The sequence below is a fragment of the Periplaneta americana genome, chromosome 9 (assembly GCF_040183065.1).
Source record: "Periplaneta americana isolate PAMFEO1 chromosome 9, P.americana_PAMFEO1_priV1, whole genome shotgun sequence".
In the NCBI taxonomy this organism is placed as follows: Eukaryota; Metazoa; Arthropoda; class Insecta; order Blattodea; family Blattidae; genus Periplaneta; species Periplaneta americana.
In genome coordinates this window covers 139,408,425-139,422,477 of record NC_091125.1, presented here as the reverse complement: position 1 = coordinate 139,422,477, position 14,053 = coordinate 139,408,425, and the positions used below count along the sequence as shown (strand labels likewise).

Below are 14,053 nucleotides of genomic sequence, written 5' to 3'. Positions count from 1 at the left end.
ACATTTTTGCTCAGAATGTCTTCAGAAATAAGCTCCGTAAGTGACAGTAAATCCTCGTTAATAGTTTTTATTTTTGAATGTAATACATTTTGTCTTTTGGCTATGTGGAGCAGTATTTAGTACAAGGAAAATATAGAAATAAATAAAATAATTTTACAGTTTTAAATAAATATTTTTAAGAGCTTCATAAAATTAAGAAATTATAAAATTGAGGCATTTCTTTTATTCTTATGTCAAGTTTATTATATATGTAATTTTATTATACTGTAGTTGTAGTATATTTTCTCATTTATTATTTACCAGTATATGAAAAATTATTGAGCAAGTTCTGAATAGAGTGGAATAAGTATTTCAGGTACATCTTAAAAATCCTTCTCCAGTCTCTTAGAAAATATGTTTACATGTGATATACTTTATATGAAGTCTCCAATTTATGTGATTATGTAATTGTTTGCGCCAGCTCCGACTTGCTCAAGCAATGAGTTTCAGTGTTCGGACCGGACCTGTATCCCATTGTACAGGAAATGTGATGGCATACCTGATTGTCGTGATCGTTCAGATGAGTCTGCTTGTCCATCACCTGGTAAGGAGGATTCTTGTCTGCTCTGTTGGGTGCACGTGGATGGTCATCAGATTCCTTGTCCCTGCTTTTCTTTGTTCGAATAAAATTGCTTGCATTTAGTTCACAGCAGATTTTCTAATGTAATTTCTCCTGAAGTTATGAAGAAACAGAGTACAGTAAACACTACACCAGACGGACTAATATCTAAATATATGAAAACATGACTATATTATCTAGATCCTCTGCTAATCTCTGTTACAGCTGCCTACATTTTCTTGTCTCATATACTTACTAGTGAGTCATTCAAGTGAATTTTCCTCAATGAGTAGGATTTGCTCTTATACTACTTTTCACCTGAAGACAAAAGTTGATCCAGACTTCTAAACGTCATGCTTTGTATATATCGTCCACAACGAAAAAACTTCCAGTCTGAAATTCTTGCGAAAGCAACAGTTTTGCCAGTTGTGACTGAGAAGATTGCTTACTTGGCTTCCTGGAGAAATATTTCTGCCTAAAATCCGTGGAGAAAATAAATTTGATGACATATTTACAATTAAGTTTCTTTGGTTCCTTTACCTGAAGATGTTATAATGTGACTAATACACAATACATCTGATATTATTTATCTTTTTGTAGCCACCGGTATAGCTCGGTTGGTTGAGGCACTTGCCTGCCGATCCGGAGTTGCTCTCGGGTGCGGGTTCGATTCCCACTTGAGCTGATTACCTGGCTGGGTTTTTTTCCCGAGGTTTTCACCAACCCTAAGGCAAATGTCAGGTAATCTATGGTGAATCCTCGGCCTCATCTCACCATCACCAAATCCATCGACTCTAAATAACCTCGTAGTTGATACAGCATCGTTAAATAACCAAGTAAAATAAAAAAAAATTTTTTTGTCTGTGCTATTAAGTACATGGAAGCTTATGCATTCTTTGTGACTTTTGCAGTTTGCTTTGTCTCTAAATGCGAGCGTCTATCTGAGCTCAAATTCTTTGGATATTATTTTGTGCAACAGAGTGACTGTCAACTAATCTTTGCTAACTAACTTCCTGCATTTAATTAATGCCACATACTTGAATAAAAAATAATATTAATAAATCTTAACTGCATGGACGCCAGAAAAGGCATTGTTATCTAATCAAGATTTAGCCTATTTGGTCCTGGTGACCATAATGCGGTCTCCAAGCAAAAATTGCTTTGTAGCCCTATATACCCGTACAATTTCTGGAGTTTATTAATACTTATAATGCATGTAGGTTTACATTTGTTGTATATCTTCTCATATCATTATCTTCTCACATAAACTGGTGATGGTTTGTGTATATCTTAGTTAGTTCAGGTCAGTATGTCGAAATATGGTCGTCTGAAATATTGATGTTGATATAACTGTTAAAAGTTTTCGGAAAGTAATAATTATAGTGTGTTAGGATTAGAAGTTGATTTATTTTTTCTCGTCAATAGTTATAAAAAATTCATGGTGTGTAGCTTGGAAGTTTACAAGCAATTGTCTACAAGAAAATGTATTAGTACTACGGAAACATGAAATTGCAACGATAAATAAATCTGTTACACCTGTATTGCTTGCCTTGAAATGCTTCAGTCTTCACACTTGGCATAGCCAACTTCCGGACTTGGATCTATTCATTCAGTAATTCCTTGAGTCATTTACTCACTCATTGGCTTGTTAATGTACTATTCATTCATTCATTCATTCATTCATTCATTCATTCATTCATTCATTTATTCGTTCACACTCACTCACTCATTCACTCATCTACTGATTCATTCGTCCACTACTTCACTCATTTTTAATCCTTCACTCGCTCTCACTCATTCAATTGGTCAGTCACTCAGACAGCCAATGGCTTCTCATATAGGTGAGAACATTCTGTAAGAATTGTGGTAGATATAGTGACTGGCAGCGAGCTTTTCTTCTAATACTACAGTTTTCTCTGCCAGTTTTATTTCAACATTACTCCGTTATTCCGTTGTTAATGGATCATCATTTCATTATGTCAGAATTGCCTCAATAGTTAGGAAGGGATGTTAACATATATGTTTATATCTGAAGCATGCAGCATCTAACACGGGATGGGGATCAGCCTCTCTCAGAGAGCTTAGCTTTTCCCGCTACTTTAGTTGCTGTTGTGTATAGGTACTCATGGTTACTACTCTGTTTACAATACGACTTCCTCATTCCTGGTCTAACAGCTATGCTGTCGACTACTGGTACTAGATGCCAGGTACTGGTACTCACTTCAGCTCAGTGTTACTTCCTCATGTAGCTGCAACGCCATGGAGTTTAGTTTCAGTTAATTTGTTAAAATAGCACCAAATATATCCTCTTCAATCATGTTAAAGAGGTCTATAAATGTAGAATTACATTTATACAGATTTTGTCCAGTAAAATTTTTTCCTTCAGTATCTCTACAACCATTCTACTTGGATTACATCAATATAGTTTAACTCAACAAAATAGTTTAATGAAGTTCCGGTATTGTATATTTCTCCTCCTAATATATTCTGTTAATCCTTATTTTGGAATCAACTCATAATTTTTATTAGTCAAATATGCGTGTCTAAAATACTACCGTAGTTTGTTTAATTCCCAAGTTACCAGTCTCCATTTGTGAAAATGTTAATCATTTTGTTTTCAGCTCCTAAAACCTGCGCATCACACGAGTTCACGTGTCGTGATGGAGACTGCATAGACTCACGCAGAGTTTGTGATCGCCGAGCTGACTGCAGGGATGGATCAGATGAATTAGACTGCGGTAAGAATTATATTTGATATCTATTTGATTAGCAGAGAAAGCTGTGGAGCTACTACGTGTTTTGAAAGCGTGAACTGTACTAAATATTAACAGCAAATTGCATCATGATGTAGAGAAAAATTTGTCTTAATTCTGCCTGATTTGAGGCATCTATCTGACAGGACAGAGAAAGAGAAGTAAAGGCTAAAATTTTGAACTACTTGATACAAAAAGCGCTGAATATAATATGTTGTGAAGTGCGCATCACAGATTAATAATCTCACTCCAGTTCTCTAACATTGTTTTGAATAATGATTTAACATTTTGAAAGTGACTTTACAAGTCTGTTGTAAGAATATAATATCCACAAAAATAGTAATTTATTTTATCTACACTATCATTTAGAATAACTACATTATTATTATGTTCACAAAATTGGACAGTTAACTAATATTTTGTCCTCGAGTAAATCTTGCAAAGCAGGAACGTCATATAAAAATCTGTCTATTTTGAGAACAATGAATTTTCTTAACATTTTTTTTTATTCACCTGCAAATTTGCAGATACGCATATCTGAAATATGTGAAAAGATATAAGCCGTCAGAACACGATATCATCATCATCATCATCATCATCATCACCACCACCACCACCACCACCACCACCACCACCACCACCACCACCACCACCATCATCATCATCATCATCATCATCATCATCATCATCATCATCATCGTCGTCACTCATGTCATGAAAAATAATAATTTAGGGCTACTTGTATTACGATTTTATCACTGATAATATTGACGGAATAATAATATAGAGTATTCATAAACCAAGATCATAGATAAAAAAAGCGGTTTGGAAGTAAGAAAGAAATTGACTAATGCATAATTTTTCTCTGAGTTAACAAGGAACACTTGTTTTCATCGCGAAATATCCGTCACTTTGTTCTTTAGAAATGCTTTCTAGGCAACGAGATCTTCATCTCTTGATCTTTAATCTTCAACAGAGGCAATTCTCCTCAAAATATGTGATTGGTTCTCAGCCTATAAATTAGTACTAAATTGTAACAAAACTAACATAATCCAATATAAATCCTGCCCAATTTCAACTTTGCAAATTTCAAGCCCAATAATTAAGAGTAGGTCCCTAATAGAAACAACAGCAACCAAATTTCTTCGCTTACAAATCGATATTGTGTTAGATTGGAAAAGTCATATTAAAGAAATTACCCACAAACTAAATTCAGCATGTTTTGCTATTAGATCTACGCGAGAGATAGTAAACATCAATACCTTGAAAACAATATACCAGTACTTTTTATACTTCCACTCGGTAATGAGTTCTGGAATATTCTGAGGAAATTCTACAGATAGCAACAGTATATTCCTACTACAGAAATAGTAATAAACTTCCTTGTATGTAATCGTCTTGTCAGTATATTTTTTTTAATTAATAAACTTCGGTTCCTCGTATGTAATAGTGAAAACTTTGTAACTAGGCCTATGTATAGTCCCATTGCTCTAATTTCCGGCAGCCAATCGCGTTGCAGGTCGGCTACATTTAAACGTGTGCGTCTTGTGATTCGCTGATTCATTTCTTAAGGCTCGATAAATACTTCATATAATCGCCCGCCATTTTAGCTCTTCCGTTGGCGTTCGCAGAAAGCACAAGAAGACGTTATTTGCCGCTCAATTATTTGCTGAATTACATTGCGTTTGATTTATTATCATAGGAGCTACGACATGATAATGTTTAACGGTGTGGCAAATAGATTCCTTGTATGGTAGCTCGGCAGCGTAAGAACAAAAATGGCGAATGATACTACCTACCTAGACTTTATAGAGCCTTCACTTTCTAAAACGTAAGCAAAGAGGCGGAGTCACGCAGGAAATAACAGTGTTGGGACTATAGTAATTCAACAGTTCATAGCATAAATACACGTCAAAAAATGAAAATGACTTCCATATTCTATCAGCAAGTCTATCGTGCTATCAAAAAGGAGTGCGTTATATGGCAGTAAACATTTTTAATAGCATCCTTATGGATATAAAAAATCAAACTCAAAACATAAGATTATTTTGGGCCAAATTAATGAAATGCCAAATTTTTCACGTCTTCTATTCTGTAGATGAATTTATGACATTCAACAAGGCTTCATGAATATTTCTATCTCGTATTAAGTATTGATACGAAACCTTTGTGCTGTACTAATAGACTATATTGTAAAACTCCTCTGTGTGGATGACTGACTCTGTTTATTTTTCTTGTGTTGAACTTAGTCAGTCTCTCACGAGTGTTTTTTTTTTATATACCGGTATATATATATATATAATGAGTAATACTTTACAACATGATGCAATTTCTAAGAAGTGGTCATCACAAACATTAAATCTAATGTACATATATAAAACTTGTTAATCTGTAAATATGTAACTCAGGTGTTAGTTCAGTACCGGTAGTTGTTTTTATGAATGGAGATTTTGTTACATTATGAAGTCCTTATTTCTAGATATTGTTGCATTTAGCCTAATCATGCAGATCTACTGTCGTCTGAAATGGTAACTATTTATATCATAAGAAATCAGAAAAAAATTGTTAGTACAGCACTATTTTCAAAGATTCTATTGGAACACTTAATAATACAGTACACTTGGGTGAAAGGAAGGTTGCCTGTAAGGATCATCAGTGTTTGGTAATCACATTATGACTTCCCATGACCAGTTTGGGTAGCTGATCGGATTGATATTCTTTTTGTGCTAGATTATGTGGGTTGACTGTTAAGATTGGATTTTTTTTTTTTGTAAAATGCTGATAATTATATTAATGGAGATTTTTTTTAATAGAAAAATGATTTTATAACTGGGTGTACATCAAGGAAATTTGGCATAATATTCTCATTGTACCGGTATGTCACAAAAATGCCGCTTTGACATAGATGGGTTTTGTACTAAATTTTGGCATGGAAAGTAATTGCATTAGCCTCTTTGCTGATGATCCATTTATTTCAGTCTCTGAAAAGAAAAATTGTGGATAAAAGGAATAGTAGTATAATACACGATGTTAAAGAAAAGAAACAAACCACTACTAAGAATTACTATGTTGTACTGAAGTACATATGATATTTCCATGGAGGAATTCTGCATTACCATATGGTGAAGAATGAGTAGAACATCATGTAACACAGCACAATATGGACTAAGATATGAGGGACCATGGGAGCCATTGACCCCACCCAAGTTATTAATTCATATTTGTTACGAAAGAATACCTGTACTAATAATAATATCTCGGGTACTTACATGTGCGATTACATAATAATTTTAAGCAGAATGTAAGTAGATTTGCTGAATAAATTCAGAATTTGCATCTTCTTCTCCTTTCCTGTCAAGAGATATTGTTCTATCTCAGCTTTTAACAACATAACACATCTGATAGAAGACTCCTTAAAGATTATACAAATGTGTCAGGGACCATATTCATTGCAACAATTTCTCTTTTCATGTAAGTTATGTATAACCTAAACAACTCTGGGTAACGAAATCGATCGTTGTGAAGAAGTGTTTGGTCTCTTGGATAGTAATAAGTTTCCTTTATTATTTAACACTTTGTACATACAGAACTAAATCCTCTCTAGTGAAGGGGACTTGAACGTGAATGCATGAAAAGATTATTATAAATTTAATAATGTTTTAAACTGCAGAGAGATAAAAAAGCTGCAGGCATAATTATATGGAATTTTTACATCGTTATCATTGATTATTTAGCAATATTTTAAACGTGTGATACATAACTTCTAGGTGCATGGTTTTTTTTACTCACTATTACGAACAATATAAAAAATACGGTATTTAAAAGTCTTCATATATGAGTATGTGTGCACACATCACAAAAACAAATTATGTAAGGAGATTAATTTTTTTTACTTGCAGTTCTTAATAAGCTAATCCTTAAATTAGACTTTTATAATATTGCTCCTGTGATTATAAAAAAATCCTCTAATTTAAATTCATAATTTTTATAAGAATATTTACAGTTCTTACATCAGTATCATAAAGATAGTCTACTTTCAACGTACTAGGCCATGACTGTTTGGCCAAGCATCTGCATAGAATTGGAATATATCAGTCTCCTAACTGTCCATTGTGCAACTCAAATCAAGAAATGGATTCACAACATCTCAAAATCTGTGCGTCAGTGGCTAACCATGATAATATCTTTGAAAAATATTGGAGTGCAAGAGGTCAAATGACTTTATTGTCAAATGCCTGGCATTAGAAATCAACAACAACAACAACACTTTCAACGTATTTAAGCTTTGAATGTCTATACAAAATTTCAGCTTTATAAAATAATTTGCTTTTGATATTTGTGCACTGTATGCAAATTAAAAATATTTTGTCACATAATATTTAATAGTAAAGAAAAAAACTTTGCATCTAAAAGTTGTGTCTCACACTTGAAGAACGAATTTATTATTATATACTATACACACAACAAACTATATGATTATGTCTCGTGACCAGAATATTGTACGAAATGAAAATGTACAAATTGGAAATTTATCCTTTAAAGAGGTGGAAAAATTAAATTATTTTGGAGCAACAATAACAAATATAAATGACACTCGGGAGGAAATTAAATGTAGAATAAATATGGGAAATGCCTGCTATTATTCGGTTGAGAAGCTTTTGTCATCCAGTCTGCTCTCAAAAAAATCTGAAAGTTAGAATTTATAAAACAGTTATATTACCGGTTGTTCTGTATGGTTGTGAAACTTGAACTCTCACTTTGAGAGAGGAACAGAGGTTAAGGGTGTTTGAGAATAAGGTGCTTAGGAAAATATTTGGGGCTAAGAGGGATGAAGTTACAGAAGAATGGAGAAAGTTACACAATGCAGAACTGCACGCATTGCATTCTTCACCGACTAATTAGGAAGATTAAATCCAGGCATTTGAGATGGGCAGGACATGTAGCACATATGGGTGTATCCAGAAATGCATATAGAGTATTAGTTGGGAGACTGGAGGGAAAAAGACTTTTGGGGAGGCCGAGATGTATATGGGAGGATAATATTAAAATGGATTTGAGGGAGGTGGGATATGTTTGTAGAGACTGGATTAATCTTGCTCAGGATAGGGACCGATGGAGGGCTTATGTGAGGGTGGCAATGAACCAGCGGGTTCCTTAAAAGCCATAAGTAAGTAAGTATACTATACATACATTATAGCCGCCCCTAAGAGGAATTCCAGAAGAATGGTCACTTTATCAATTCTGGTTAATCCATTTTACCTTGTAAAAATGATCTCAAATTATGACTGTTAACTTTGCATCTGTTGTATAAGTATTGAAAAATGTATAATAATTTTTTCCATGTGTTCACGTACAAGTCCTTTTAAAAATCACACCTTGAGGGCTAAAGAATCAATGAGACAATGTATAAAACGTAAATATTGCATTTTTCTAGCAGTCTCTGATGACTGTTATAGTGGAGTTGTGTTCTGTAGTGATGCATGGGCTGCTGATTCCTCACATTTAGGATTCTCAAACTATAGATACTGAAACGTTTTGGAGATGCCAGATACATACAGTTGCTATGGTGACATTTATAATGAGGAAAGACTTCACATTTTTTATTTTCTGTTATTAACCATTGAATGTCAGTTTTTTAAAATTGCAGTTCTTTTTCTTTATTATAAATGGGTTGTCTAGATCGTTTACCATCTCTCTTCCATGTTCCGATTTGACGAAGAGATTCTTCTAATGATAAGAGACGGTCTTTACAGTTGCCGTTGTTTATTAGATCCGTAAAATATTTCGGTAATTTCCTAGTACCCGTTACATAGGTCATTTTTATGTTTACACAGAGGCTCCTTTCTGAAAAGAATTTTAATAGTTTGTTACTAGATATGATTCTAGTCAGTTTGTCAGTGTTTGTGAAACACAGGCACGCCATTTCGGGTGAGAGACATAGGCCAGTTTTACACCAATTCTAAACATATTTAGTATAACTTGTTGCTTGTGGGCCATCCCAAACCCCGACCTCCACCCGTAAGAGCGCCAGTCCTTATATACCCGTCAGTCAAGGCCTTCTGACAAATAAAAGCATTTGACAATAGATATCTCAGTCGTGACAACCTCATAAAATATCCTATCAATTGAATAATCGATCTTGCTACGTACAACATAATTATATTATATTATTACCCATTTCAGCGAGTACTGACGAAAATTGGTTTATAGCGCAACATTAACAGCTTATGTAACGAGTACCTACAGGGTACTAGGAAACTACCAATATTTTAATGGCAATAATCTCTTAAATGGTGATTATGATAATAGACTCGATAATAATGATGGTGACTGTAAAGAAGACTGGAAGGAAAGTGATAATTACGGCAAATTATTATTATTATTATTATTATTATTATTATTATTACTATTTATTACAATGATAGTTACAACTAATATTGATTATGGTGAATATAAGGATGATAAGTGATAACTGCAATGATTGAGACAAAGATGATGATGATGATTATGATCATTTTCCTGTTATCGGCATCATCGTCGTCCTCATCATAATCATATTAAGCATTCATCATTCAGACCTATTGACTTGTTATGGCCTTGACTAAAATTGTCAAGAATCTTTTCAAAGGTCGTCTTTTATTTATTTTACTGGTACCTCTTTGTTTGTCGTGGCTAATGTATGATACAAAAAATATAATAAAATAAACACAAATTACCATCATATTTTGCCATGCTTTGTTCTGAGAAATTTGTCTGATGTAGGCTGATCAAAATTCCTTGAAACAAAAATGAGATGGGAAAGGGACGAGTTATATATATATATAAAACTGGCATTAAAATGTTTTGTGTGGTAAAAATCTTGAATTTACAATATTTAATTTTGATAGAACACACAAAAACTTCAGGTTGATGTAGAGAGGGAGGCTGTATTTCACCACGATCATACTCATACCATGAGTATTTTTCAGATGATCTTACTTTACGTAATAAAATTTTGATCTTTCAGTACCTTACCATGAAACCAATCACACTCCATGTTACTATTTTGTCTTAGCAGTTAGCATAGCTCTCATTTTACTTCAACACTTATTGAATTTTCTCCTTCGACCATATAATATTCTTAATATAAAATCTTCATCCTACGGTTGCTATATTTCCTGGCAGAGAGAGAATAAACTATACTACTTTACAAAAATTGAAGCATATTTCGTTCATTAAAAAAATATGTACTAATCCGTCAGATAAAGCAGTATTGATTTTAGGTTATGATTCACCAATATTCAGTTATTAAAGTTTTTATGCTCGACCATGCCGAAATGTAGTAATTATACACCTGGTAGTAGCCCTTTAATGCACCTCATTAAAGTACACCTATTCATTAAAGTTCAGGTGTTCAGCCAATGACAAGTCACCTTTGTACCGTTATAAAACCGCAAGTATCTATTATTCTCGGATATGCAATCGAAAGACAATTAGCGAAAAGTCACGGAGGCTGGAAATCCAATACTGTTGCAGAAGGTTATGTTCTGTTACTATAATAATTAATGTTAATTGTAAATAATATTCAAATAAATTCAATTGTCATCTCGTTTTTCAATTCTAAATCAATTTCCAGGTTATATCAGACTAATGTTCATCTTATTCTCTATCAAGGTCAATGACATTCGGCCTCGGAAAAAATCAATACTTTCGCGTCTGCGCACATCTCGCAATTCAGGTCAGTTCGCACATAACCATAACATGACCTAATTTTGAATAATTGCAAGTTAGAAATATGGTCGAGCATAAAAAGTCGTATGAAACTTGCCTATAATGGTAATTAAGACGCTCGTATAAAAATTATGAAACTCGCTTGCGCTCGTTTCATAAACAAACATACTTGCGTCGTAATTACTACCATTATAGGCTCGTTGCATAATGTACTATTATAAAAAGCGGGACAAATGTGATGTTTTTACTAAAATGATGGGACGGCCACGACATAGAAAAATATCAGTACGGTACTAACACATTCAAAGTGACACATATGAGCATCCTAGTCTAATTGGAACACATTGTATACTGTATGAGTAAAGAAAATGTTTTATTCTGTATCTAGACAACTCGTTTGCAAATAATTCCCCAGTTTCATGCTCCTCCATCAACTGCAACTCGCATATTATAGACTGTGATTAAAGTACCTACATAGTTTGTAATATTACGGGGAGATAATGTGTGGCGCTGTATTCTGGGCATCTCCATGCTGGTTGTTAGGTGAGCACTGTGTTTTCATGTAGTGTTGCACAATGCTGTTTGGGTATAGGTGAGCCACCTAGTGGTGGCAAGTGTCTGCCCGAACAATTCGAGTGCCTGAGCGATGGGCTGTGTATCGCCGGTGACCAGAGATGTGACAACTTCTACGACTGTCGTGACTTTTCCGACGAGCAGAATTGTTTCGGTTAGGTTATAACCGTTTACACCTTTCCCCTCAGTCGTGTATCATACAACCCTCAGTATTCTCTCTCTGCTGGTAAGGAATTTTGTAGGATCAACCTTTCTTTGGCCTATCCATATCAGATATAATGTACAGTATTGAAGAAAACTTTATATTGAGAAATTGTTTAAGAGAACTTCTTCTTTCTGGGCATCATTAATTGAAAGGGTTAATACTGTTTGTCTTCTTCCCAACAATATTGATCTTACTCAGCTTCATCAATTATTTCATTTATACAGCTATTAAAACTATGTAATAGACACGTTTAGCTTAAAAGAAATGCTAGAATAAATTAATTTTGAAACTATTTGAAAATAAAATTTTAAATATAAATTTAAAACACTTTTATTGTAAAAAGTAATTTTATAGTTAATATGTAATTGTAATTTAAAATTTATGTCATTTTGAAGGTATAACGAATATTAAATAAGTTAAAGTAAATAATTTATTTAAAGTTTATTCTAATGATTGTGAAGGCCCTGTTTCACTTGATATCATAGAATAAAAATTCCTTATTGATAGTCATCCGAATTTTTACGTTGTTTGGGAATAGTGTTCTGTTGTAGGTTCCATACATTCAAATTAGTCGTACAGAGTAAGGATGTGAAAAAAGTCACATATAAAATTCAAACTTTTTTACACAAGTGCAATAGTAGGTACCAGTATATACGTACATAGTTAAGACAGTGTACTTTGGTAGAAAGCAAATATTTGATATGTGAAGTTATTCTGTCTGAAACAGTTCCTCAAGAGAGTACAAATTGTGTACATATACGTGTATAATATAATATAATTTCATTATATTTCCAAATCTCTCTCTTTTTTTCTTAACTATCATTTTTATCCATGTTGAATCTTTCGTACACTACTTTTAAGACTTGAATAAAAATAATTGATTAAATGGCTATCTTACTCGTGTTAATTGTGTAAGCATGTGCGGCTTACAGCTGTTTCGGTGCTTCTTCACACCATCCTCAGAGCCTACTAGATCTTGGTGTCATCTCGAACTTCGCTGCCTGTTAGATACAAGTGTTAGATACAAAGAACACATTAAAGCAATAACCAGAGGACACAATACATCTACATATGCCGAACACATAACCAATCTAACCACACATACAATAACATAAATACAGACATGAAAATCCTACATATACAACCCAAAAACCAAAAACTCAACACACTAGAACAATATGAAATATACAGACACACTAAAACACACCCTGATCAAACTCTCAACACACAGATCAATTTCAGAACATACACACTATTTGATATCACATTTCAACACTTTTCAACAATCGAACGCACCCACACAACAGGCAGTGAAGTTCGAGATGACGCCGAGATCTAGTAGACTCTGAGGATGGTGTGAAGGAGCACCGAAACAGCTGTAAGCCGCACATGCTTACACAATTAACACGAGTAAGATCGCCATTTAATCAATTATTTATATCATTTTTATGTCTTTTGTAGATTGTTAAATTACGCTTATTCCAGTATAGTGCATGCATAACAATTAGCATTTGACAAATAAAAATGTTATTTCTGTTGAGTATTAAGATTATGAATTGAGAAATTTGTGTAAATGGAATTCATGTTGAAAGGAATTTCATTAATGGCAGTATGTATTCACATGTGAGTGGAAGAATTTTTCAGCTCTTCAACTGACTCTTGAGTCTCTGTTACATGTATATATACCCAAAATAATGTTGAATGAAATTATGCATGATGGACTAATGTATCAGTAATAAATGACTGACATTAAATTGAAAAAGAAGAGAATAATTCCTTGTGAATGTACGGAGATAAATCAATGTATTAATTTTGAAATCCATATTACTCACTAAAGACGTGACGAATTATGTTCTAATCCCATCATAACTAGATAAGAATTTCAATACATTTAAAAAATAATTATGATTAAATGAATTATTATAAAGTAATAATAATAATAATAATAATAATAATAATAATAATAATAATAATAATAATAATAATAATAATAATAATCTAATAATAATAAAATTATTCGTCGTAATAGTAATATCAAACAAATAAAAATAGCAAACATAGAAGAAATAATACCGTAATACAGTAGTCAAATTCATCCCTGAGAAAATTATTTACAATTAAATTGAAATTACTATGCTAATAAAGTACTTGAATTAGGTACGGAAGCAGCAGCTAGAAAAGACATATATTTGGAAAATGTAATTGAAACAGAAT

General features: G+C 33.2%; 1 protein-coding gene across 32 annotated transcripts in view; it reads left to right on the top strand.

Moving 5' to 3' along the window:
* The window catches only part of trol (terribly reduced optic lobes), a 1,501,851-nt gene that overhangs the window by 1,291,040 nt on the left and 196,758 nt on the right, over positions 1 to 14,053 (top strand). For 28 of the 32 annotated variants that reach the window (XM_069835989.1, XM_069835996.1, XM_069835998.1 and 25 more), the window contains 2 exons: positions 461 to 583; positions 3,220 to 3,336. In XM_069835989.1, coding sequence (XP_069692090.1) covers positions 461 to 583; positions 3,220 to 3,336 — 240 coding nt within the window. The remainder of the gene's footprint in view (positions 1 to 460; positions 584 to 3,219; positions 3,337 to 14,053) is intronic. The other 4 variants (XM_069836009.1, XM_069836001.1, XM_069835993.1 and 1 more) reach the window with 1 other exon arrangement.